Source organism: Protopterus annectens, chromosome 7.part0, assembly GCF_019279795.1.
Source record: "Protopterus annectens isolate FY-2018-M chromosome 7.part0, PAN1.0, whole genome shotgun sequence".
Lineage (NCBI taxonomy): Eukaryota > Metazoa > Chordata > Ceratodontiformes > Protopteridae > Protopterus > Protopterus annectens.
Window position 1 is genome coordinate 1,052,672,017 of NC_056739.1, and position 27,337 is coordinate 1,052,699,353.

General features: G+C 41.7%; 1 protein-coding gene across 6 annotated transcripts in view; it reads right to left on the minus strand.

Moving 5' to 3' along the window:
* The window catches only part of LOC122806846 (cyclin-dependent kinase 17-like), a 2,140,137-nt gene that overhangs the window by 139,858 nt on the left and 1,972,942 nt on the right, over positions 1 to 27,337 (minus strand). For all 6 annotated transcript variants that reach the window (XM_044077605.1, XM_044077600.1, XM_044077601.1 and 3 more), the window contains one exon: positions 3,532 to 3,609. In XM_044077605.1, coding sequence (XP_043933540.1) covers positions 3,532 to 3,609 — 78 coding nt within the window. The remainder of the gene's footprint in view (positions 1 to 3,531; positions 3,610 to 27,337) is intronic.

Sequence of the window (27,337 nt, forward strand, 5' to 3'; positions counted from 1 at the left end):
TTCAGAGACAGATGGCGTTTCAGAAGCACCGACGTCCTTGGAAGGTAAATCGTTGGAAGGGCCTGAAGTAAAAGGCTGCGTCGGCCTAGTACATTCCGTCAAAATATCCGTGGCGGTCTCGGGGTCCAGGACTGCGGTAGTCAGGGGCTGTGTCGGAGCCTCACTGATCACCGGAGAACTGGAGGCCGGATCAACCGAGGCCTCGGAATCGGGCTTAGGCCTGGGCTGTCGATCCTTGTCCCTGCGCTTTTTGTGCACGCCGGTAGTCGGAAGCTCCGACGGCATGTTATAGTTAAATTTTCTACCAAAATAGTGTCGCGTAAATCAAAATCTTTTAATAGTACGCTTATTAAACCTAGCACAAAAACAACAAGAAGTGATGTCGTGATCAGGGCCTAGGCAAGGTATGCAATAAGAATGAAAATCCTTATGAGGTATTTGCTTCCCACAAGAAATACAATTGTTAACTTTTTCTGACATCGGTCTGAGGCAAGAAAAGTTTCCCCAATGGGGTACTTAGCTTTATAGAAGACTTCGGTCTGAAATTCGAATTCGACAATCTCAGGAGTCGGCTGACCGGCACTTGCGAACTGCTTCTGCTTCGGCACCGCTGCAAGAAAGACTGAAGAAAATGGCGTCGGTTGCAATATATGTACCCCTGGCTGGCGCTGGGATGAGGCGACAGCAACCGACGTCGGACCAAGACTTTGGAAATCCGGCCGACTGCGGGACCGCCTGACGTCAGGATAACCCAAGTGTGATGACTGCAGCAGGGTAACACGATGAACATCTACACCTTTACCCAGATCAACCCTAATATAATCTGCCACTATCTGGAAAATAGGAAAAAGGGTCCTTTGCATATAACTTGCTCAAAAAATAGGATTTTATTTTGTTAACTTATTAAGTAGGCTGGTCCAGAAACTACACTACATTGGGCCACCTCAATAAGAGGAAAACAAATTACTTAGGCTTGAGAGTAATACAAGCAGTAACCTATTCATGCAAGCAGTTAGGATACTAAACTCAAAAGGTAGCATACTTTTTCAGTTCTGTACATTATAGTTTCTACTAATTTTACAGTGATCATTTTGCATCTGCTGTGAGGTCATAAAGAGCAATTAGTACCAGATGTTTTTGGCTAAAATGATAAAATGAGACCATAAGCAGTAATAAGGCAGTACAATTTGTTGTAAAATCAGATTAGAATGATCTGCGGTACAATTAAATCTTGCTATACTTCCTGCCTGATCCATATGATCTGATAATACATAAATGTTAAGCAACAAAACTGCAGAGTTAAATTTTGTGTCTTGGGCAAAGCAGTAGATAAAAACAGGATAAGCTCTAGAATAAAAACCATTGCTCCTGTGCCAATACAAAAACAAAAACAGAAAAATACATAAAACCAAAACACAAGTAAAACAAGTGGAACAATAGGGCTTGACAGCAGTAAAGTGATGTGTGCTACATTTTAAACATTTTTTTTCCTCAAAGTATGTGCTAACAAGAACATTTTCCTCTTCCTTCACTCTAACAGAAAGTTTACCTGACAGAGGGAAATTTAATTTATTTTTGGCCCTCACAATGTACTCAGTTTTAGGAATTTTTTTTCTTTTTGCCTTAATCTGGACAGCATGGGGTGGACTTATTTACATGTAGTTGAAGCCATATGGGCTGTTGTACTAAGCACATGCAACAATGTGTACATCAACTTGTAGTGTTCCATATTGTTTATTTCCACACCATTACTGCTAATGCTGCCTGATGGTAAAACCATGGTCTCTGAATGCAGTCACTCTTGTCATGCTAATCTTCCTCCAGTGGGAAACAAACTGACCTCTGATCACTTGCTTTCCTTTTCTCTATGGGTCCCAGGCTGCTAATTAAACCGGGGAAACAAGGATCAGAAATAAGAACTTTCTGGGCATCACTGGGCAGATGCACATTACAATGGTGGTAAAATACAATCAGAGCTGCATTTACTTGCCATTATACAACTTCCCCCCATTAATATTCAAAAACGTGCATGCTGATTGGTCAGCGTGCACGTTGTAAATCAGAGTTATAGTAATGGAAAAAGGTCCGGTCGCCCGGACATTTTCCATTACTATAACTCTTTTTTCTCACTGTTTCGCTATGTTAAACGAGTTTAACATGCGACACAGCTTTAAAAAAAGCAACGGAGATTCCCTGTTGCTTTTCTAAAGCTGTCTCGCTATGTTAAACTCCTTTAACATAGCGAGACAGTTTGTAAAAAGCAACGGAGATCTTGTTTTCTCCGTTGCTTTTTTCAAAACTGTCTCGCTATGTTAAATGGGTTTAACATACCGAGACAGCTTTAAAAGCAACGGAGATTCTCCGCTGTTTTTAAAGGTTTTGCTATGTTAAACCCATTTAACATAGCAAAACAGTTTGTAAAAAGCAACGGAGATCTTGCTTTCTCTATTGCTTTTTTCAAAACTGTCTCGCTATGTTAAATGGGTTTAACATACCGAGACAGCTTTAAAAAAAGCAACGGAGATTCTCCGTTGCTTTTTTTAAAGCTGTCTTGCTATGTTAAACCCATTTAACATAGCGAAAACAGTTTGTAAAAAGCAATGGAGATCTTGCTTTCTCCGCTGCTTTTGCCCACAGTTCTGATGTACTGCGTAGGCATACGCATGCGCAGTACACATCAGAACTGCCGCAGAATACCAGACAGCTGCGGAAGGGCAGCAAGGAGGCATTATACAATGCCATTATTTAAGAAAAGTAATTTTTTTTCTTAAATAATGTCATTAGATAATAACAATAACCACTTCTGGGTGTGGGTAATGCTGGATTTACCCACGGTTGGCTTTGTTTGGCCACTCGGGCTTCGCCCTTGTGACCAAACCATGCCAGCCATGGGTAAATCCAGCATTACCCACACCCAGGTGTGGGTTATTGCCATATCAACATCTGAGTACTGTTAGCTCCACATATTGTGCAGATGCCAAGCAGTGCTCAAAGTTCTGTGTGAGAAATTACTTCAGTCATTTTGAAAGACAGAACTCCAGTATGCAAATACCTGCTTAGTAGGGAATGTGAACTATCTTTCAAAACATTTTCTAGACATGTAATCAAAAATGGAATGCACAGACACTCAGATCTATAAGTTAACTCACAAACATAATTAAACTGCTCAAAATAAGGACAATGCTACTGCTGGGTTATAAGTAACACAAGCAAGCACTTATCTTTGAGGACACTGTATTCACAAAAAAAGATGGGGAAGCACCAATGCACATCTAAAATACTTCTGTTCTTAAAAAAAAAAAAAATTAAGGTCAGTAAAACAGTCAGGTGAATCTGAAGCCCTAGCCTGTGCATTCTTAATTCTATAACCTTGTTCAATGGAGATTTTGCACCATTTTGTGATCCAATGAAGCTATTAAAATTAGGACTAGGGACCTACAGTTTCTACTGAAATGTTGCAGTTTTATCTCCAAGACAATGGTTGTGGCTTTGTCAGTACTGCAAGAAATTCACTTTGCTAAGTTCACATACCTGAGTCAGAGTATGGAGGAGGTCTGTAACCAGGATCCCTCTGTAGCTGAATTTCTTTGATAGAAAATATTGAGCCAGCTGGAAATAAAAACTCAAAATCAGTTTGCAACATTAAGTAATAGTAGTATAACTGTTATTTTCCTTAATTTGTGATTAATAAAAGTGTATTTCTTCCTCAAACTAAAAATGTTGAAACTCACATAAAACAGTGACACCTTCATAGTGCAACCTCAAGTTCTCTCTATTTACAGTTCTGTAATCCACCTGCAATATCCATCAAGAACTTACGTGCAACAAACAGTATCAAACACCACATTCAAATTTATAAAACCCAGGAAACAGTTCAGTAACCTCATCTATGTGCAGTGGATTCAACACAACGATGTCAAACAAAATGTTATAAACTGGCCAAATGATGCAGTCTGCTATGCTGCAGTTAAGCATAATGGAGTGTAGACTGGGACCCACTCCAGTGTGACTACAGTACTCAAAGTCTGCATTCCCTCCTTTACAATAATACTTTACTTAAACATGTGTTCAGCTGTTCACAACCAACTCCATCAAGAGACTGAGCAAAGTTCTCTGATAAAGTGACATGCAAGAAAATGCCAGCAAGAGTACTGCAAACAACTTGGTTATGCAATCATCACAAAATGCTTTGGAAATTGCAGACTACAAATTAACAAGCCACACAATGATAATTACCATTCTTGAAGTGTTAAAGCCTGATGTACAAGCCAATTGCTGAACATGATATGCTGCGGGATGGGTCAGAAGTCCCTCACCACCTCTGAAAAGATAAATAGGGAGTAAAATCCCTGGGCATGCTCCAAAGAAGGAACAACTGAAAAGTGGAGTCATGGCGGACTACGGTCTGATCGAAAAGCTCTATGAAGACAGTTTGATCTTCGATCAGAATGCTTTCTGGGGCAAGGACCTCAGTGCTCTAAAATGCAGCAGTCCCTGGCCATGATGAGTAACCACCGATCTTTGCTGATTGCCTCAAAGCCTAGGTAAGCTGTGAAAAATGCTATCATGGACAGTGCTGCACAGTGCTCAGGAATGTAATGGTTTACCAGTGTGAGGTTCACTCTGAGGAATGACTACGATTGTAAGAGCCGGGGGGGGGGCAGAACTGACTAATGCTTACAGGACCTCATCCAAACCGAGGGCGGCTTTGTACTAGAAAATTAGGCATGCCTGGAAGGAGAAATGCCTCACAAAGACTTTTACTTTTTTCAAGGTCCTAAAACATGTCTTGGAATACCCACTTAAAGAAGACTTGTCCCCAGAATAGGATAATGAAGTATGCTTTGCCAAAGCTCATTCTTAAGGGAAACCCTTGACCATCACACTCCATACAGGTACATACTCAAACCTTCTGCACCAGTGGTAACATCAGCATCAAGTTACGTACTCACCATAATGGTACATTCTGTGTTGTCCATTTTTATTATTCCTCAACTGTCGGGTTTGGATCCGATCCTCAGATTGGACTCTGCCGCTTCTTCCAGCTCATGGAACACAAACTCTCGAGCTCCTCCTTTTACCCATAATGCCCTAGTCACCTAACATACCTCAGCTCTTGTATGCTGCCCACAGACCTGCAAAGTCATAAGGAATTATGACATAACAGATACTGGGACTCTAAGAAAGGAACAGCAGTTCCTGCAGAATCCTTCAATCTTTCCAAGAGTAAAGCAAGGAGGGGGCTGGTGGGAGAGAAGTTGAGGAAGAGTATAAGTAGACAACACAGAATGTTATTTTAAGTACATAACTTTTTTATCTGATGTTGTCATTTTCATTCTTTCCTCAACTGTTGGGACAGAGTCCGCAGCTACCTAACTCCCGGGAGGACTCTAAGGAAGGATACTCCTGAGCACAGCTGAGCCAAAGGCAGCTCTTCCCCTTCAGACCAAATACAATTTGTAATGAACAATAAAGGTATGAGGGTTAGCCCAAGGTGCAGCTGCACAAATATCATCCAAAGGAAGTTTCAGACAAAATGGCTGAAGAAGTTGCCATACATCTGCTGGAATGGGCTTTTGGTGGTTTTGGTAAAGGCAAACCCACTTTTTTGTATACAAACGTAATACCGATCAGTCGACTATTTGGCTAAAGTCACTTTAGAAACTGGTTTACCTAATTGTTTGGATTTCCTCAAATTTTTGGTTCTGTGAAAAAAGAAATGTAACTGTCTGTGGGCATCCAAAAGGTGCAACATATATCATCCTTTATTTGAGAAATTTGGAAAGAATACTGGAAAGTCAATAACCTGATTAATATTAGATTCTGACACCACCTTAGGTAGAAAGGAAGGACTGGTCTATAAAGATATTCTATCCCTGTGAAAAATCAAATAAGGGGGTTTAGATGGCAGACCCTGTATTTACTGACACCCTTCTGGCAGGAGTAATAGCAACCAAGAAGATAGTTTTCCAGGTCAAAAATTTTAGTTCACACTTGGCTGATGGTTCAAAAGGGGTTTGGGTTAAAGTCTGTAAAACAATATTTAAATACCAAAAAGGAGAAGGGTCCTAACGGAAGTCTAAGTAGATATCTTCCTCTAAAAAAGGTTTTGCAAAGTTTGGAAGATGCTACAGTTGAATTATTTACTGCTACAGGTAACTGTCGCTTAACGTCCAGGATAGGCTCTATCCAACTGAACGTTGAGTAACTAGAACATTAAGCAAACACCATATACTTTACACTGTGCTTCACTTAACATCCTCCTGCATGTCAGACCTCATTTACATCCGCTTAGCACAGTATGGACCTAAATGCGGTCAGATGTTGTGCAAAAGGACGTTAAGCGACACACACCTGTATATGAAAATTAGAAATGGCTGCTAATTGTACTCTTACAGTTGAAGAGCTAGCCCCTTCATTGAAAATCATAGCAAACAAATCAAGAACATTAGAAATCTGACCTGAAATGGGATCTAAATTATTTTTATGTACCCAAAAAACATCTTTTCCATTTAATTTTGTCAACTTTTCTAGTGGAAGCTTTGTGGGATTATAAAAGGATGTGACAGACAGGTGATGAGACCCTGGACTGTTTAGTGATTAATGGAAAGTAGAGTTGTGTACACTTACCATAAATGTAGATGTTTGAGTGTATTCACTGTTACAGTCATCCCCTGTGGTGTGGGTTATCCCTGCTGTGGTAGCCCTTGGCCAGCCCGAATACCAGAGTCAATATTTTTCTGCGTCGGCTGCTTTTGCCTGTAGTCTGATGTCAGGTCGTTAGTGCTATAAAGCAAGGCAGCAAATGCCATCACATCAGTTTTTCTTACCCTAACCCGTCAGAAGCACAAGGAAATATGGTGGTCCTGGTGGCTGAAAGCCACCATGAGAAGCTTATGTCCCCCTAGGGAAAGAGGATATAAGGCAGAAGAAGGGAGGGAAACCAGGACTGCAACAAACACTCGAACATCTACATATATGGTAACTGTACACAACTGTACTATGTTCTTCATGTTTCACTGTTGCAGTCATCACCTGTGGGAGGATTCCCAAAGCTGAGAAGAGGGGTGGAAGTATTAGTTAGAGACCTAGGCACAGGTAAGCATGCCCTGCAGAACTGTAGAGGCAAACCCTGCCCTAGCCTTAGAGAAAAGAGGTAGGTGGTAATGCTTTGTAAAGGTACGGACAGAGGTCCGGGTGGCAGCTTCCAAGATGTCCCTGGTGGGAACTCCTCTGAGTAATACTGTGAAAGTGGAGGCTGCCCTAGTGAAATGGGTACGAAAAGACTTGGGGGGGGGTCCCATGTAGTCTGTAGCAGAAATGGATACAGTGTGATATCCATTTGGAAATGGTTTGCTTGGAAATGGGCTTCCCCTCTGCCCCTGGGGCAAGGTTGTTAAGAAGCTGGTCTGTTTTTCTGAAGGGTTTAGTATGGCCCAGGTAGTATATGAGCTGTCTGTGCATGTCTAGTGAGTGCAGAATTATTTCCCCCTTGTTCTGAGGGTTAGGAAAGAAGGTGGGTAGATGTATGGACTGGTTGAGGGTCATATCATATATCACCTTGGGCATAAAGGAGGGGTTAGTCCTCAGGAAGACCCTGTCTGCATGGAAAATGATGAAGGGCTCAACAGCTACAAGTGCCTGAAGTTCTGAAACTCTTCTGGCTGAGGTGATAGCTAGGAGAAAAGCAGTTTTCCATGAGAGGTATCTCAATTCTGCTGAAGCAGCAGGTTCGAAAAGTGGTAAGGTTAGTTCTTCTAAAACATAATTCAGGTCCCAGGCTGGCATGGGTGGCCTTCTGGGAGGTCTGATATTAGAAGCCCCTCTGAGGAATTGTTTAATGAAAGGATGTGAGAAGAGGGGCTGGTCTGTATCGAAATGAGCTGAAATGGCTGAGGCATGGATTTTAATAGAAGAGAAAGAGAGGCCACTATTGAGTAACTCGGCTAGGTTGTCCAGGATAAGAGGGATGGAAGGTCATGAGATACTGCCCCCTCTGGACTGGCTCCAGGAGCAGAATCTTTTCCATTTCCCTGTGAAGAATTTCTGGTGTTGGGCCTTCTGGCCTCTGTGATAATGTGTAGGACCTGTTTGCTTAACGGGGGCCCCTTGTTTGCTTTTAAATTATTAGCCATGCTGAAAGTTTGAGAGTCTGCAAGTCTGGGTGCAGCACCCCCCCCCCACCTGGGTCAAGAGGTATGAGATCAGGGGAAGCTGCCTGGGAGGCTGTAATATCAGGCTGCGCAGTAAGAGGTACCAATGCTGTCTGGGCCAATATGGAGCAATGAGGATGGCCTTTGGTGTCTCCTGCCTTATCTTGATCAGTACCTTGGGAACAAGAGGCAAAGGAGGGAATGTGTACACAAAGAGAGAGTTCCAGGGGAAGGTCAAGGCATCCACCTTCCATGCTAGGTGGTGATACTCCCTGGTACAGAATTTTTTCAGCTGGTGGTTGAGGTGCGAAACAAAGAGATCCACCTCCAGAGTTCCCCTCTCCTGAATGACTTGCAAAAAGATTTTTTTCTGTAGAGCTGCCATTCGTGGGGGTCCAGTAAGTTTCTGCTTAGGTGGTCTGCCAGGGTGTTGTTGATCCCGGATAGGTATTGGGCAATTATGTGTAATCCCATAGAGGAGGCCATCAGCCAGATGTTCATGGCTAGCCTGCACAGAGGGTAAGAGCCTGCAAAGAGGGTAAGATTGGGTCCATCCCTGTTTGTTGATATACTACATTACTGTGGTGTTGTCTGTTTTGATAAGAAGAACCCCTGGCCTGTGATGGGGTTTGAAGGATGTGAGAGCCTTTTGCACTGCCATCATTTCCTTCTGACTGATGTGTAAGGGAAAGTGCTGGGCATCCCAAAGACCTTGGGTGCACCCGCCTGCTAGGTGAGCAACCCATGCAAAGTCTGAGGAATTGGTGGTTATGGTCTGTCCAGTAGGGCGGATGAAGGGAAGACCCTTGTTCTTGGTACAGCCCCCTGCTCACTAGAGAAACTCGGCCCTTATACAGTGGATCAGAGGGAGAGAGGTCTCTAGGGACTGAGAGTGCTGACACCAAAGGTTCTTTAGATACCACTGAAGTTTCCTCATGTGAAGCCTGGCCAGAGGAATTGGAAGGATGCAAGATGCCATGTACCCCAAGGCTTGCAAGAACTTCCACACAGTGAGGTGTCTTCTGGAAGCCAGCTAGGTAAAGTAGAGAGGCAGCAGGAATCTCTGCTTTTCTGGGGATAGGAAGGCCATTTGGGATGCTGTGTCCAGCAGTGCTCCGAAGAATATGATCTTCCTGGAGGGTGTTTGCTTTGATTTCTTCTCACTGATGGTGAACCCTAGGGAAGTTATGAGAGTTTTGACAAAGAGAAGGTCTTGGAGAAGCTTTTTTTTTGCACTCTGCCTGAACGAGGCAGTCGTGCAGATAAGGGTAAATCTGTATTTCTGTCTGCAAAATGCTATGGCCGGGGCTAAGCATTTGGTGAATACCCTGGGAGCAGTAGATAAGCCAAAGGGTAGCGCAGAGAACTGAAAGTGTTGTGAGCCTGCTCTGAAGCACAAGAATTTTCTGCAGGATTCCCTTATGGGGATGTGGAAGTAGGTATCTTTTAGGTCTAGGGTCACTAGCCAGGCATTTTTTGTCAGCATAGGCAGCAGCTGCTGCAAAGATAGCATTTTGAATTTGGGGACTACCATGGAGGTGTTCAGTTTGGATAGATCCAGGATGGGGCTCCAAGTGCCCTCTTTTCTGGGAGCAAGGAATAGTCTGGAATAAAAGCCTTTGCCAGTTTGATCTGAGGGGACAGGTTCTACTGCCTCCTGGGATATGAGAGTTTGTACCTGTTTCAATGCCTCTGCCCACTGATTTGGAGGCAAGTCTGGGTACCCTCTTGGCACTGGGAGTTCGTTAAAAGTGAATTTGTATTGCTGAAAAATGATCTTTAAGACCCATTGGTCCTTTGTTACAAAAAAATAATTTTCTAGCAGAGGGGGAGCCTTCCTCCTAGCTTCTGGTGAGAGAAAAGAGGGCAGAGGAAGGAGAGGGAGTTATTGAGAGTTTTTTCCATAGAAGGTTGGCTTAGAACTCCCTGCCTTTGGGACAGAAGTGGTCCACTGTTTGGTTCTCTGCTGCCCCTGGGATAGGGGCCTGGGTAGTCTGCTGTCCCTGCAGGGCTTACCTTGGCCTTGTCTGCTAGGTTCAGAAAGGACCAGTGTTTAGAGGGAAAGTTCCTGCTGAACCTGGGAGGTTGAACCTGAAAGAAATCTTTTACTATTTGCATAGATTTTGCTTTGTCTTCCATCTTTTTAAGTACCTCTTATGCTTTTACTCCAAACAAGTGGTACTTATCCAGGGGTGCATCAATTAATTTAGACTTGACATGATCAGGGAGAGGTTGTTCCGTCAACCATGCATGTCCCCCAATGATGGATCCTGACACTGCTGCCCTACTTGAGGGTGTCATATCCACAGTGTAATGGGTGTTTGGCCACTTAACAAGTAGAGTGCAGTAAATCTGCTACCTCTTTTGAATTGGCACAGTCAGGAAAGGTTAAAATCTTTTGTTTTCAGTAGTTCCAAAGTGTGTTGTTGATATTTTAACATATGGAACTGACAGTTGAGTGCTCTGTTAGCTAAGGTTGCAGAGGTGTATACTTTTTTACCCCATCTGTTCAGAGCTCTGGAATCCTTGTCAGAAGGAATAGGATTCTTGACAGAACTAGTATTGGCTCCTTTAGGTCCTTATGTAATGACCTCTGGGTCTGCACCAGGATTTCTGTACAGGTACTTGTGAGAATCCGGTACTCTGTAATACCAGTCAGGTTTACTGGGCGCATGAGGGAGGGTGTCAGGGGCTAAGCTGGATTCATGGCAAACATCACCCACCACTTCTAAACTAGGGTGGATGGTCAGGGGTCTGTGCTGGGGCAGGTCCAGAAACTCTCTCAGTCTTTTCTTAGACTGGGGGAAATCCTGAGATTCCTATTGGAAAGGTTCCCTGAGGGTGTGGAGGGTTCCCCAAATTAAAGGTCTTCTGGTGGGGAGACAGAAGGAATGGATTCCTCTGCATCTGAATCTTCATAAGCAGTCAGAGGTTGTTGTTCCTCTTCAAAATCTGAATAATCAGATTCCTCAGAATTCTGTTCTGTCAATTTCAGGAGAAGGGTGTCTTTTCCTTTTAGAAGTTGTGGCCTGACTACCCCTAATAAGGGAGATGAGATCCCCTGCCATTTTAAGCATTTGTGCTTGGGGTGGTGGAGTAGGAGCATGATGGTGGCTAGAGGCCGATTTTCTAGGAGTGGCCTGGTTTCTAGGCCTAAGAGTATCCATCAGTCTGAGAGAAACGGTAGTCGGATGAGAAGATGTCAGTTTTTGTCTAGATTCGGTAGTGCAAGAGGCCTCCTCGGAAGTAGGTGCCAGTGTCGTGGCTCCAGACCCAACCGAGGTGGAGACAGCCAAAGGCTGGGAAGACGAAGAAGATTTCTGCGGTATACTGGACTCCAAAAGGGTCTCGGTATAGGCCTGCATAGATATCGAATTGGGCATCAGGGGCTGCGAAAGCGCCACACTGAATTCCGGAGACCTGATGACCTGCTTAGCGGTAGAGTCGTCGTGGTCAGCATTGTGTGGTCTGTCTCTAACTCTATCGCTGCATTTTTTCGGAATGTCCACGGACTGCTGGCTGACAGACCCCATTTCGGGATACGAAGATGGAAGATGAAAATACCCGTCTACAATAAGAGCTCTACATCGAATGGTTCTTGCATTAAAGAGGGCACAGAACCGGCAATGGGGGACATCATGGTCTGGGCCTAAAGAAGTGACATGGTTTGAATGGAAGTCTCGGTGTGGGATCTGCTTACCACAGCAAGACAATTAACTTTTTCGGACATTGGTTAGTGCAAGAGAAAAGGATCCTCAACAAGGTACTTGGCTTTAGATGTTTTCAGCTGTAATTCAAACTATGGTAGTGACTGACCGGTACACTTGTGAACTGCTTCTGCTACGGGCTCCACAGCAAGAAAGACTGATGTCATGGCATCGGCTGCCTTGCTTTATATTACTGACTACCTGACGTCAGACTACAGGCAACAGCAGCCCAATGCAGAAAAGCACCGACTCTGGTATTTGGGCCGGCCAAGAGGTACCACAGCAGGGATAACCCATAAGTGATGACTGCAACAGTGAAACACGAAGAACATCTGGAAAATCCATGCGATCAACTTGAGGCTTGAAATGCCTGATGAATCGTTTCTGTTGGGTGAGACAGTAGGTCTGGAGTTGGATCTAGAATCCAGAGCTGATGTAAAAGAGGATGCCAAAAGGAAGGGGAAATCAGATCTGACGAGGCCAGTAAGGGGCAATGAGGATAAGTGTGCACTTTGAAAGGGATGTTTCTGGAAAAATTTGCAAATGAGAGGTATTGGGGCTGGGGGTCAGCATAAAGGAGACAGGAGGGTCATGTGTGAAGTAAACAACATGCTGCACTTGTTGAGGGGAGATGCAAACAGATCACAGCATGGCTGGCCCTCATGAGGCATTAGAACAGACCTGCTTAACTTGTCTGCAATCACACTGGACTTCCCCAGGATGCGTGCGGCTATTAGAAAGCAACTGGATGAGATTGCCCATTGCCATCATCTCATAGCTTCTCACAAAGATGGTAAGATCTGGTTCCCCTTGTTTGTTGATGTACCAGATTACAGACAGTGTCAGTTTGAATCACAATAGTCCCATTTGGGAGTGTGTCTTAGAAGGCTTGCAATGCTAGGGCAACAGCACTCATTTCTAGGACACTGACATGCATGTTGGCCTCTTTGGGGGACCATATACCTTGGAACATCCTTCTCAGGAAGTACCCCCCCACCTGATCTGAGAGGTGTCTGTGGTCATTGTGTCCTTGGGTTGAGGGAGAACAAAGTGACGGTCTTCTTGTATTTGGTTGCAATGGATCCACCATAGAAAATAATTTTTGCAAGCTTGCGTTATTTTGACTTGACTGGATAATGGTTGTTGAAGAAAGGCACACTGAGTTGCAACAGTCCACTGAAGGATCATCACATGGTACCTTGTCAGCAGTACTAGAGTGATTGCCACTGACATAGATACCAATACCTGGAGGATTAGACGAGCTGAAGGAGAAGAACTTGGAATGACCTTTCAGACCTGGAACTAAATTGTTTGAACCCTGGATAGAGGGAGAGAAGCTACTTGACTGACTGCATTGAAAACAGCACCAATTAATTCCAATATCCGAGTTGGATTGAGTTGAGATTTGTTGTAATTGACAAAAGATCTCCAGACAAGAGCATAAATGGAGCAAGTACTCCCGAGATTGAATTAGATGGCACCTGATCAGAGCAGTTATGAGACAATCTTCCAGATATAGAAACACCAGGGATTCACAGTCTCAAGTGAGCTGCAACTACTGCCATACACCCCCAAAGGGCAGTGCTCTGAACTGGTAATGACTAGCTCCCAGCCAGAAGCATAGATATCTCAACCATCTTTTCATTTCTATATGATACTGCACATCCTGAAGATCTACTGGGCACATCTGGTCATACTTGTGCAGAAAAGTTAGAATGGACTGAACTGTGACCATTCGAAACTTTGTATACTGAACTGATTGATTTAGTTTGCTGGGATCCCAGACTGGTCTCCAGTCCCCTATTTTCTTCGGCACTAAAGAATCTTAAGTAAGTTCCGGACTCTTTCTGGTCTAGGGATCCTCTTGGAAGATGCTCTTTGCTAGCAGCTTGTTTATTTTTAGTGCTGCTGCTTCCCTCTGATTGGGTGGAACGTCAGGGATTTTGTTTGATACTAGTGGGGATGGATGGAAAAATGGTACTACATAACTTCTAGATATTATTCTCTGCACCCATGAATCTTTTGTAATTTTTAGCCAGGCTCTCTGGTGCAAGGACAGATGACCCCCAACTGCCTTCAGATATGGACAGTCAGGCCTCCTTTCAGGAGTGCCGATAGGATCTGTCAGAGAAAGTATCCCTAGATCTGTGGTTATGCAGACCACCTCTAACATAGATACAGCATCTTCCATTAGAGTCCCCTACCATAGATACAGCATCTTCCATTAGAGTCCCACCTCTGCCCCTGGGGGAACTGTCTCCATGTAGATCTTGGAAGGGTCCCTGGGATTTTCTGAACTATATTTTCCATCTGCCTTGTTGGTTCCTAGAAAAGATCTGTTGAGGGGTTGAAAAACATACGCCCACAGCAGATAGCGTTTTGCCTTCCTGCTCACACCTAGAGATTGTGTCCTCATCTTTGGGCACAAATAAGGAACTGCCATCAAAAGGGGTACTGACAATGGAAGATTCGAAGGGTTCCATGAAGTCACACAAGCGATCTAGGCAGGTCTTCTGATGGAAATGCCTGAACCTGCTGCCCAGGAGAGAATCTTTAGCCACATGGGAGATAAGCCTCATGGATGAGTTTGAAATGGACTGAAACAAAGCCAACTGCAAGGAAATAGTGTTCTCTACCTTAGAGGATGTGGTCCTAGAGAGGGATCTGGGTAGTTCTTCTATCAAATCCCTCTAAAGTCTCATAAAAAATGCCAAGTAATTCAGTGACCTAACAGTGAAGGTCGCTGAAGCATAGACACACTTCCTGAATCTTTTCATAGGTTCAGAGATGTGTACTAGCCTAATGGCCCTGGAGCCTTTACAAGCCTAGCCCAAAAAAACTGTCCAGGCACCATGCCACCCAATGTTAGTTCACAGTGCCCATATCCAGTAGAGCAACTGGAGTGGGTGAACTTTCTGTTATCCATCCACTCGTCAAGATTTCTCTTGAAGAGGGCCAGTGAGGTGCTCTGCTTGACATGAATGGGAAGTCCTAATTTGAAACAAAAAGAAAGCTCTCTCCCTCGAGACAGAATGCTTTGGAGAAAGAAGAAGATTGAATGGAAGAGGCTGTCGATGAAGGCTTTGAATGGTGTTGGGGTGATTGTGCCAAGAAAAGGGGCAGAGAGATGAGAGGTGTTATGATCAACGCACGTCTAGATCAGTGGAATCAGTGGAGATTTATTTGCTCTAGGTTTCGGATCCAACTTTTTGGCATGCTTGAAAGGAGGTTCTGATAATGGAGCCGAAACAGTAGATGTTGTCTCTGAATCTTTCTTTTTTAAGAGACTAATCTGAGTATTTCTTTTGTTTTCTTCTTGTCTTAAGTTTAAAAAAGGCTATAGAAGCAGGTTTGGGGCAGCAAGCCCAAAAGTTAACTTATTTCTTTCTCTGTCAAACACCTGGTATTAAATCCCTTGCAGATATCACAGTTGGTGTCAAGGTGAGCTCTCCTTCCTCACAGATTACCTTCATTCTGAAGAAGTGTTGTTGAGTGTGTTTGAGTTGTGGAAATGGTGTGCACAAAGAATTATATTTTATGACTCTGATTTGTGCTAGTTGCTCCTTGTTCGTGGCTGTGATTTTATGAAAGACAAATAGAGGAGAGCGGCTGGGTGATAAGGTAAAGGACAAAAATTGAATCAGGTGCTGGAAAAACAGCGCGTGAGATGGTTGGCAAGCAATTTGAGATGCTGACAACAAAACAAAATCACCCAACCGATCAAGAAAAAAAGCTAAGATGTAGAAATTTTCTAGAGATCTAAAGGAAACCATCAGGAAGGGGAAGGCCAAGTTTAGGAAGAATAAAGAGCAGAAGTGTGAATACTAAGGAGCAGTCTATGCTAAAAAATAATGCGTCTGTAAGAAAAGAAATTTTTAAAGCTGATACTTCACACCAACTGAACTCTTTTCTTCAACCACTGAAACCTGATTGAGAGACTGTTTCCTATTCCCAAAATGAAAATGATAATTATCCTTTAGGAAAGAAGGAAGAGGCTGGAGCAGCAACACAGGGGGTCATTACTGGGTATACATGCAATTAATGATGACCAAGTAACATTAAATGTGAATGTTGTGTTCATGTCGTCTGTGTCTTTGTCTTCTCTTTACACTGAATGTGTGTTTAAAGGTGTGGGTAACAGAATATATTTATACTATGCAGAAGACATCTTGGCCAGTGATTAATACTCTTTTTGCAGATTGTTAATCTGAATGACATTATTCTGGATTTACATGACCAAGTGGGCATTTTTTCTGAGTTCGGCGTTCCAAGCCCTTTGGCTGCACTAGTTTCAAAATTTGTGGCCAGTTTCAGCAACAATTGTTGAAGGAATTGCATTATACATATCATGCTCATTCTACTATTAGGAAAAATAACTAAGGGGAATGGCAGGCTATGAAAGATTTGGCTTCTAACAAACACATTGTTATTAATAAGGCAGATAAAGGAAGTACTGTAGTTGTATGGGACTTGGCCATGTACTATGAATAAGCCCAAAACAGTTATCAGACCACTGACATTATCAAAGAACATTGTAAAATCCACTTCAACATTTTTTTGAGAAACTGAGCAGGAGGAGAGAGTTAGCAGCAGAGGGTGTTATCTCCAGGGAAATATTTTAGCAGCAACAGTACAGGATCCTATGTACAAATATCTGTCTTTACCTAAATAATTTAAGAATCCAAACCCTGCATCTCTGGTACTCACTGTTTCTAGTGAGGGGTCTCTGACAGAACCATTATCTGAATTCATATGTATTATTTAAAACCTTTTAGTGAATTATCAACAATCTTTTATTCATTACCTACTGAATATTTGAACGATATGAACATATGCAATTAGATCATGGTTATGGTAATCTGGAATTCAACGCTTTCAATTCCAACATGGTGGCCTGGTATTATTCACTGGCCTTAGAATATTGGTTTTGTAGGGCATAATATATAGCATGCATTTTAACATTCTTATAATACATGTTTGAACATGTTTTAACAAAAATGGTTTAATTACTATTCTTATTACTTGAATGGGCTGGTGGATTGTTCTGATGATGTTGACCGGTCTTTTGTGGTTGAACTAACCTTTATGTTTTCTGTTCTGGGTGTTCCATTTCTGGTTTTTCACTGTTTTTAAACTACTTCTTTAGTTACTAGCTTGGTATAATGAATTAGTGTATGCCGACAGACACAAAATACGAGGTTTTTGTTCTAGTATGGGATAAATGGCCGACAAGGGCAGTTTAACCTAGTAATAATCTATGAATCAGTTTAATACAGGACCTACCTGCAGGATTTTAAGCTCATCACTGTTGTGTCACTCTAGCCTGCACCTGGGACTGCAAGGTGAACCCTCCCATTGTTCCCCCAACATAAACAGCTCAAATTCTACCTTTGCTGGGTCAGAAGTAAAGAAGCTTCTGTTCTCAGTAATGATGAATGGGAGGGGTGAACTGATGACATTCACAGCAAAGGTTTTACATCACGCTCTTCCCTAAAACAAACAGGATAACAGTGAAGGTCTTAGCTGGCTTACATTTCCACTACTTAATTACTCTCACTCTGGTGTTATACGCCCTTGAATATTATTGCAATACCTAGTCTCAGATGTAACATGTCAAATCCACTAAGCAACTAGGCTTTAAATTGGGTGTGTGTCAGGCAGGGTCCCCTGCCAATACACTATTATACTGACTACATTTTTCACAGCAGATTTCAGGTTTGAATTTAATTCCAGTATTTATTGACAATGTTAAGAGTACTGGTCAGCTGATTACTGCACATTCAAGGACTCTGCATGTCTCATTATTGCAAAGATCCATAACTGTGGACCCAAAACTTGGATTTACATGACATTGAGGTGGTAGGTTTTCCTTCAAAGCCTAGTGTAAAATCAGATGCAGAAATGTGAAAAGATGTATTTGGTCAAGGCCATACAAGTAGTACTATGTATGTAAAGTTAATGCAAAACACTGCCGAGGGTACACAAGTACCGTACTGTGCACAATTCTCACAAGTACACTTTAGTGTAATGCAGGAATACTGCCAAAGCCACACTGGAAGTATTGAGCACAGTTCTGGGAAATTTACATCTGATGAAGAAATACTGCCAAGGCCACACTGGAAGTAAAGTGGACAGTTCTGGAAACCATAAAGATAAAAAGCAAATTATACTTGTATGAAACAGAGTTACCCAAAACAGTGAAGGGTACACGGATTAGCATGTGACAAAAGCTTTGAAAGAATGAACTATACTATACAAGTGAGAGGAAGTTATGATCTGGACACAAACTGGGGACACACAGGTGGTGCAGCTGAACAGGAAAGACAGAAGAGAACAGGGCAAAGGTAACAGATGGGTGGCATACTGGACTGCCTCAAACAGCAACACAAAGCAAGTTATTAGTGGATCTCAAAGATGCTTGGACACACAAATTTGTTACAAAACCAAAAATTTTACGAGGAACAGACCAAAAATATGAGGCACAAATCTGGACATGCTGTAAAAATCTGGACAGTTGAGAGGTGAATCAGGGAAGGCTAACACTGGAGTAAGTCAATTATATGGAGTGAAATTTTTTTTGGAATATGGCCCTTTATATACTACCCTAGATATACATTAAAATACACACTTTAGGACTACGAAATGGAATCCTCAGGCAGTTAACGGCAAGAAATGTTACAATTCAAGATCATTACCTAACTGGAACGAGCTAACATACAAACACAGTGGCTTAGTTCACATCCAAGTGGGTTAACTACACAAGCAACATGCTGTACTGACTAGTGTAATCTGCATGTCTCAAAGTCCTGTACTGAAGTTTAATTTCATTATTACCTTCTAGAAAAGGGTTATGAACTTTGCACTGTTAAAAAGCAGATTTATTATAAGCCAACACGAAAAAAACATTTTAAGAGAAAAAGTAATTCTACATGCAGACTGTAATGCAGCTTTGTAACGCTAGCCATGCCAATGTATTAACACCTAACTTAAAAGACGGTTAAATAAATCACTATAAAGACAGAACTGTCACTTTATACATCCTGTTCAAACTGACTGTAGTCTGACAAAGACTCAGACATTTTCTACATATCCATGCTTGTTCAGAAATAAATCTCAATAACTGAAAAATGAATGAAAATTAAATATATAACTTATTTATGACAGAAAACAATGCAGGAAATCAAAAAAGAAACAGCTCTGTGATTCAAACCACACAAAAACATTTCACAGAAAATAAGGGTAATGATTTAGAAAATGTCAACACAGTATGATGAATGCCTAATGCTTCTAGACCATTTTTTGCAAGACTGTATGAAATTTGTTTCCCTTTTCAGCTGCCTTAAAGCTAGAAATGTAAAATAAAAAGTAACTGACGGTTTGACTGCATAAACTCTGATGTGTTATGCATTAATAGTTCATAGGCCTGTAGTAGGCTAACAACCAACAGAGTCTTTTACCACCATAGTCGTGCAACCCAAACCAGTTTTATCTGAGAGTTCCTTGGAGCCCTGTATGGTGGGGTATGCTAGCGCGGAGGAAGCCATACCACTAAATGGAAAGGGAAGGCGGTGATACATAAACAGTAGTACCACCCTTGGGTAATTATAGGATATCTTGTCACTCCTGCAAGGAATAATCTTCGATAAGCAGCCAACAGACCACTGGCAGCTCATATCAAATACATTTCTGCAGTTCACATAAATTACCATAATTCATGTACAGAGTGGAACACAATTCCTAATTGTAACTCTCTTCCTACTACTATGATTTATGACTGCAGGGATAGACCAGAGTGGAAATTGGTTTGAAAAAGAGAGACTTCTCACAGCCTTAGCAATAGTATAGGTAGGCAAAAATAGAAATAGCTTGATCTGTGGCTCCCTAAGTGAACATACAGCAAGTACAGTGTCTCAACAGGCAGTTCTATACATTCACATCTAATACAGTTGTGCTGAGAGCAAACAGGTTTAGCAAAGAATGACCAAGACCAGTCACAAAATTAAAAATAAATCAATCTACTCAAGTTACCTTACATAACACTATCGCCAGTGGCAAAATAAATCAGTTTGTTCAAGTTACATAATACTTCCTGGTGTCTTACACTTAACAGTTTAATAGAGTAACAGAAGGATAAAATATTTGCAGCAAAAAAGAAACAGAAATCCAAAGAAGAAAAATAAATCAAAAGAAATAATAAAAAAATGTAATCAAGTAATTCAATTCCTATGAGTAATGCTGACCAAATGCATCCGTTATTTAGACAGGCGAGTTTCAATGTAACAATTATATAATGCCCACCCCCCACCCCCACCCCTTTTCATGGGCAACACTAAAATGAAGTGCCAAGGAATTTTCAGCCTTACAATGTTTAATATGGGTGATGGGCTCTAGCAGTCAGATTTAAATGTTATTGCCATTTCTCCTATAAATAAAATCAGCAACATGTCAAGGTTTAAACTCACAGCAGAATGAACCTGAAACAGTAAATCTCTTAATACTGATAAGGGGGATATAACTCCGTAGACTATAACTAACTTACACTAATAAAATGACTATGCATTAATCCAGTCACTCAAAACAAGTAGCATGGAAGCTAAATACAGACGTAAGCTTTAGTCTTGTATCAAATATTTCAGCTTTCCTTTACCACCCAAACAATGTAATCAGTAAGTATGCTATAGTTAAAAACACAAACTTTTGTGTCCTTTATCACGTTACCACTCTTCACATTAGGGATCAATTAAACTCATTTACTACAAGAGGGGAGCTTCCCTATTCAGTTGTTGAAGCCCTGTAATAAAATCAAAGAAAGTTATCCTTTTTAAAAACCCCTCTTGAATTAAAAAACTCCAAAATGGTGCAGGCTTCCTTAAAGTCTTCTCTTCTAGTACTGGTGCAAAGCATACAAAGATTCACCACATGGAAGGAAAAACAATAGATGAGGAGGATGAAAGCCAGATGGGGGGCTTATAAAGACTAATCTTAATAGGAAAACCTACTTGCCCAGACTTGTCTGAATAGCAAAACCTATGTGACCAGACAAATTAAAATAAAAAAAAATAACTTCTGAAAGTGATCAATGAAGGAAAAATCTACTGGTGCTCAAATCCACCATAAAATGTTCAGCACTACTGGGGGATTCCCTTGCACAAAACAATGACCATCTATATAACAAAAACACATTTTGTTTATAAAAATGTACACATTCTCAAAAACATCCCTTAACTAGGTCTGCATACAAAGGTATATAAAAATTATCAAACAAGAAAAAAAATCAGATAAAGATGAAAAACATCAATTCAATTAAATTCAAGTGCATTTCCCACAAAGGGTTAACATCAATACATCATCACAATGACTAATGTTAAGGGAATACACATCCAATGTTAAAAAAATATATATTACACCAAACATGTCTAATCAACATGCATAAAATATGCAGAGTCAAGCATTATAATGTATTTATACTGTTTCTGATTAATTAGTATGCCCATGTCCCCCTACCCCAAAACCGGATACAACTGACCTTCCAAGAGGTTGTAAAGCTTTGGAAGGAAATAAAAAAGTTGGGATATAGGAAGGGTTCTTAATTTATTCAGCATAACACCTTCAGTAAAGTAACCAAAATACCATACCCTTTCTAAGCAAACCTTTAAAGGTGCCCAACGCATTTAAAAACAGCCATATCAACAGAAGGTAATGTATCTGGTAAAAACAGCATGGCACATTCCATTATGTAGCATTAAAAACTGTTTTGACTCTCCTCATGTCCTCCCTCCACATTGCCAAATATCAAGCCACACCTTATCAGACAAGAGCCAATTTGCTCCCTAAGGGTGGGAATTTCTTCCCCCAGACCCCAAGGATAAGAGCCAACTGCTGTTTTATATTTAGGTAGGCATTAGGATGTCTGGTGTTCTTGGCCGCATTTGGAAATTAGCACATTTTTTATTAATCCTGTCAAGTCTACTGCACTCAACTGTATTGATTTTCATAGAATGTTCAGGTTTTTTGCCTTCTATTTTTGGAATGCTCATCATAAAATATGTGTGACTTTCTGGCAAATCACTGAGGACTGAAGTTATTTAGTAATGACATACATTTGAGTTTCAGACTTCATATCCTTCAGAAAATGCATGATAAAGCAAAACCTGTTATTCTAACAACTTTCTAAGTTTATAAGATCAATATTTAAAATTTGTCCCCTGATTCTGCGACTTTGGATTTGTACAGATTTCTTAGTCTTAGAAGTTGAGAGGTATGTACCAACCCACTACTCAGACTGTGGTAACCTGGGTCACAGTCAGGGATTTATCCCTTCATGCAACCAGTATGGCTTAAAAAATCACTGTTTCTGCCTTTATCTGTAGGCTTAACAATTACCACCATTTGACTCAAATGCTGGGGTGCCTACCATTCCATTTCAGATGTTTTAGACAAGAAAAACGTTGGCTTATTTTCCTTAAAATCCAATTTCCCGAACTGAAAATTAGCAAGAGCAGAGAAACACTTAAAAACACACTAGTCTTCCGAGTCAGCTTTTCAATCTTACCTGTTACTTCTTTTATATCCACACTCAATACTGGAATTTATTGGATCCCAAACAAGCAAAAAGGTTAATTAGAATCAATGGGGACAATACAAGATTACCTCAAAAGGTCCATACCTAAAACCACACCTGACCACTCCGGTCACCAGTCGTACTTTTCTTCAACTTTTAAAACTTTTTTTGTGCTTAAAAGTTTCAGGTTTTTAAAATGTAGAAGTGTGACTCTAACAGGTTATTTAGTTTGGAAGAAACTGATAGAATGACAAGTTTAAATTTAAATGAATAACTACAGATAAATGGTTTACATACAGACACCTTATTAAATCCATAAAAACAAAAGCACACTCACTTAATAGAACTGCTTCCCATCAAAGGCAGCAAAAACAAAAGTCGTGTTAGACACTACCATAATGCCAGACTTTCAAAAACATTTCAACAGGCAAACTATACTGTTCTTCACTGCAGCACCTCCGAAAACAAAAAATGTTAACGTACTTGCACACAGTAATTCAGATGATGACCTAGCTGTTTAGGCCACAACAGAAGCTAAAATCCTTCTCTAAAGTTGTTTAATCACGGTTAAGCAACTGTTCATATCTGAGTACACTTAGTTATAATGCTGCTAACTCCACTCATCCAGCTGATCATAATTTCTAGATCCTATATTTTATATCCTTCTGCTTACCTTTATCTTTCAATATTTATTGTCATGTAATCGTTTTACTGTACTGTTTTTAGCTTTCTAGAAACTCATCTCTACCTTATGTTACTGTTAAACATTTCAAATAAACCATACATGGAATATTAAGACCATTGTTATAGTCCCATTTCTTCAAGTTTATGATCAATGTTGTCATTACATTGTTTCAAGTTTTACTGTGCCTTCTGGCCTGGGTCATGCCTTAAAAGGGAGTTTGGACCAATTTACTTACCTGTTTAACAAGTTTATATACGTATGTAACCATCTCATTTGTACATTGGTGCCCTGTCTCCAGTTCTCTAGCAGGATCATTTTGGGTCTAGCCCTCTTGCTGGAATGTCACTGTCAGACATGCGGGAACTCTCCAAAGGAGGAAGTAAGACTAACTCTACATGCTACATTGGACAAAAATGAGGAAGTAAGGAAAACCACTACTAAACAATACTCCTCCTCATGATGGCTTCATGGGGAGGGAGGGTGGGCAGGAGGACCTGCTAGTTAAAATGCTCTCAATCACTAGAAGTTATGGCAGGTACCTACATAACGACTTATACTTGAGACAGTCTCAACCAGCAAACCCTTATCAACTTTGAAAAGTTGTACACAGAATGGATGCGGAACAAAGCTACATATACAGCATGGCAACCCTGCTGAACAAGCACTGAATTACACATCCAGGTTACAGAGTTTGGATCACGTATGCCAAATGAACCAATAAACTGCATCAAACACTTTCTTATGGGAACACCCCAAAAACAAGCACACAAAGCAATAATGCCTTTGAAAGAAAGGAACCTTAAACTCAGAATGAGCTTTTCTCCTTTTGAACAAAAGAAAAGCTATGATTCAGCCATGCAAAACCTGTTCTGGCCTGTTTGCTCCATCTAAAAAAAAGCTCTAAACTACACTTCACGGACAAAGGACTCCAAGACAAAGAAGTAAACCTTCCCCACTTGGTTATCTTAAATAAAGATGCTCTCAAAACAAAAAAGGCAGGGGATGGAGGTTGAACCAAACAGAGGCATACAACACGGACCTAATGTTATGGTAAGTATATAACTTTTGTATCTGATGTTGTCTTCCCCATATGGCTTCAACCTGTGGGACACAGTCTCCAGCCACTTAAAAATCCTTGGAAGAAACTAAGGAAGGATATTCTGCAACATGGTAGAGCAAAAAATAAGCCCTGGATCTGAAGTGAATATCCAGCTTGTAGTGATGGCCAACAGCCACTGCATAAACTTTATCCTAGGATGTTCTGGAAAAGAAATCCGTAGAAGTAGCCATAGCTCTAGCAGAATGACCCTTAGGTTTGCCAGGCAGGGCCTTGCCTCTCAAAATATAAGCAGAAGTGATACAGTTTGACAGCCACTTGGATAAAATCACTCTCAACTAGGGTCTGCTCAATCTGGATCTCAAAAAGGAAACAAACAGCTGACTGGATTTTCTACAGGTCATAGCTCTGTCCAGGTAAAATCTCAATTGTCTATGCACATCCAAACAATGCACTAAGTATTCACCCTTGACTGAAACATTTGGAAAAAGCACAGGAAGGTGAATGGAATTATTGAGATTACTCTCAGAGGCCGTCTTGGGTAGAAAAGAAGTGCGGAGAGAAACCCTATCTTTATGAAATACCAAGGAAGGAAAAGAATCGAGCTTGTAGATCTGGAGCTCTCTTAGTTGAGGTAACAGCCACCAAAAAATAAGGTTTTCCAAGATAACTTCAGTGTTGAAGTAGCAGAAGATTTGAAAGGAGGGCCTGCAAGGACTTGCAACATGAAAGGCAAATCCCAGGGAGGGACCGGATCCCAAATGGGAGAGTGCAAAAGAAAGGTACCTTTGAGAAAAGCTGTGGAAATATTGAAACAGTCAAGGGAACATTGTCCTTACCAAAATGAAAATTAGAAATAGCTGCCAACTGCACCTTAACGCAGAAAAACAAGAGCCTGAATAATACAGCTCAACAAGAAAAATGAACAGACTCTAAAGGAACGGAAAAGGGATCAAATGCTTGACATTCCCCCCACGTCACAAAATGTCTCCATTTACCAGAATGCATCTTCCTAGTAGAAAGCTTTCGGGATTAAGACAAGATATGCGCAACACTATCAGACAGCTTGGGATTCCTGACCATAAAGGGAACTGGAGAAATCATGTGGTTAGCTTGAGGGACAGCAGACTGGGAGGATCCTGCCGAGGCCAGAAGGCAGCTATGAGGATTACTGTCATTCTGCAACAGGGTGCCTTCTGAAGAAATTTGACCATCAGAGGAAATGGGGAATAAGCATACAGGAGTCCCAGAGGCCAAGCAAACAGAACAGTGTCTCTGGGTGAGTGCCTATAAGGAGGAACTAAAGTGTAGCAGCTGCTGCATTTAGTGTTGGAAGGGGAAAAAGAAGTTATGTCTTACCATAATGTTCCATCTGTGTTGTAGATCTTTATTCATTCATTACTGCTAGGACTTCGGTTCCGTCCTCGGAACTGACATGGCCATTACCAAGCTCGCGCCAGCCAAAAACTCTCAGCTAAGACCTACCCATAATGCCACTCTCATAGTCTCTTCAGATCAAGTTTGCCCGCCCCTATAGTATAGAAATAATAAGACAGACAGTAGGAGGCTCTGTCTGAGCAAATACCTTAACTAAGGAAATCCTAAAGTCCACCAGGAGTCCAGGCAGGGGGAAGGAGGGCAGGAAGTAATGAATGAATAAAGGTCTACAACACAGATGGAACGTTATGGTAAGACAACTTCTTTACCTGATGTTGTAAATCTTTATTCATTCCTTACTGTTAGGACCGAGTCCCCAGTTACTTAAGTCCTGGGTGGCCCTAAGGAAGGATATTCCTGAGCACCATAGAACTAAAAAATGCTCGTCCCCTGAACTGATAGTGATAAGCTGAGATCCAGGATTGGTCTCCAGTCCCATCTTTTTTAGCACTAATAATAACCTCGAGTAAAACCCGGATCCTCTCTGGTCTGGTGGGACTGGCTGGATGACTCTTTCTTAGCAGCTTTTCAATTTCTAAGGCTGCTGCCTCTCTCTGACTGGGAGGAACATTGGGTGTTAAATGGGGGATGGAGGGAGGGAAACCAAGACTGTAACAGTGAATACACTCGAACATCTACATTTATGGTAAGTGTACACAACTGCACTATGTTCTTCGTGTTTCACTGTTGCGGTCACCACCTGTGGGAGGATTCCCAAAGCTGGGGAAAGGGGTGGAAGGATAGGCTGAGTCCTAGGTATGGGTCAGGAGTACCTGCAGAATTGCAGAGGCAAACCCTGCCCTAGACTTAGAAAAGAGAGGTAGGTGGTAAATGCTTTGTAAAGGTATGGACAGAGGTCCAGGTGGGCGCTTCCAAGATGTCCCTGGTAGGTACTCCTCTGAGGAAGGCAGTGGAAGTGGAGATTGCCCTAGTGGAGTGGGTACGAACAGACTTAGGGGGTTTCCCATGAAGTCTGTAGCAAAAATGGATACAGTGTGAAATCCATTTGGAAATGGTTTGTTTGGAGATGGGCTTCCTCCTGCCTCTGGGGCAAAGCTTACAGGAAGCTGGTCTGTTTTTCCTGAATGGCTTAGTATAGTCCAGATAGTATCCGAGTTGTCTGTGCACATCTAGTGAGTGTAGAATTCTTTCCCCCTTGTTTTGAGGGCTGGGAAAGAACGTGGGAAGGTGTATGGCGTGGTTAAGGGTCACATCAGATACCATCTTGGGCATAAAGGAGGGGTTAGTCCTCAGGGAGAGACTGTCTGCATGGAAAATGATGAAGAGATCGACAGCCATGAGACCTTGAAGTTCCGAGACCCTTCTGGCTGAGGTGATAGCTAGTAGGAAGGCAGTCTTCCATGAGCGGTATTTCAATTCTGTTGAAGTGGCAGGTTCGAAAGGAGGTAAGGCTAGTTTTTCTAACACACAGTTCAGGTCCCAGAGTGGCATGGGAGGCCTGATATTAAAAGCCCCTCTGAGGAATTGCTTAATCAAAGGATGAAAGAAGTGGGGTGGGTTTGAATTATAATGGGCAGAGATGGCCGAGGCATGAATTTTAATAGAGGAGAAAGAGAGGCCACTATTGAGCAACTCTGCTAGGTAACCCAGGATGAGGGGGATGGATGGTTGGGAGGTACTGCCCCCTTTAGATTGTTTCCAGGAGCAGAATCCTTTCCATCTTTCTGCATATGATTTTCTTGTGCTGGGCCTTCTGGCCTCTGTGATGTTGTCCAG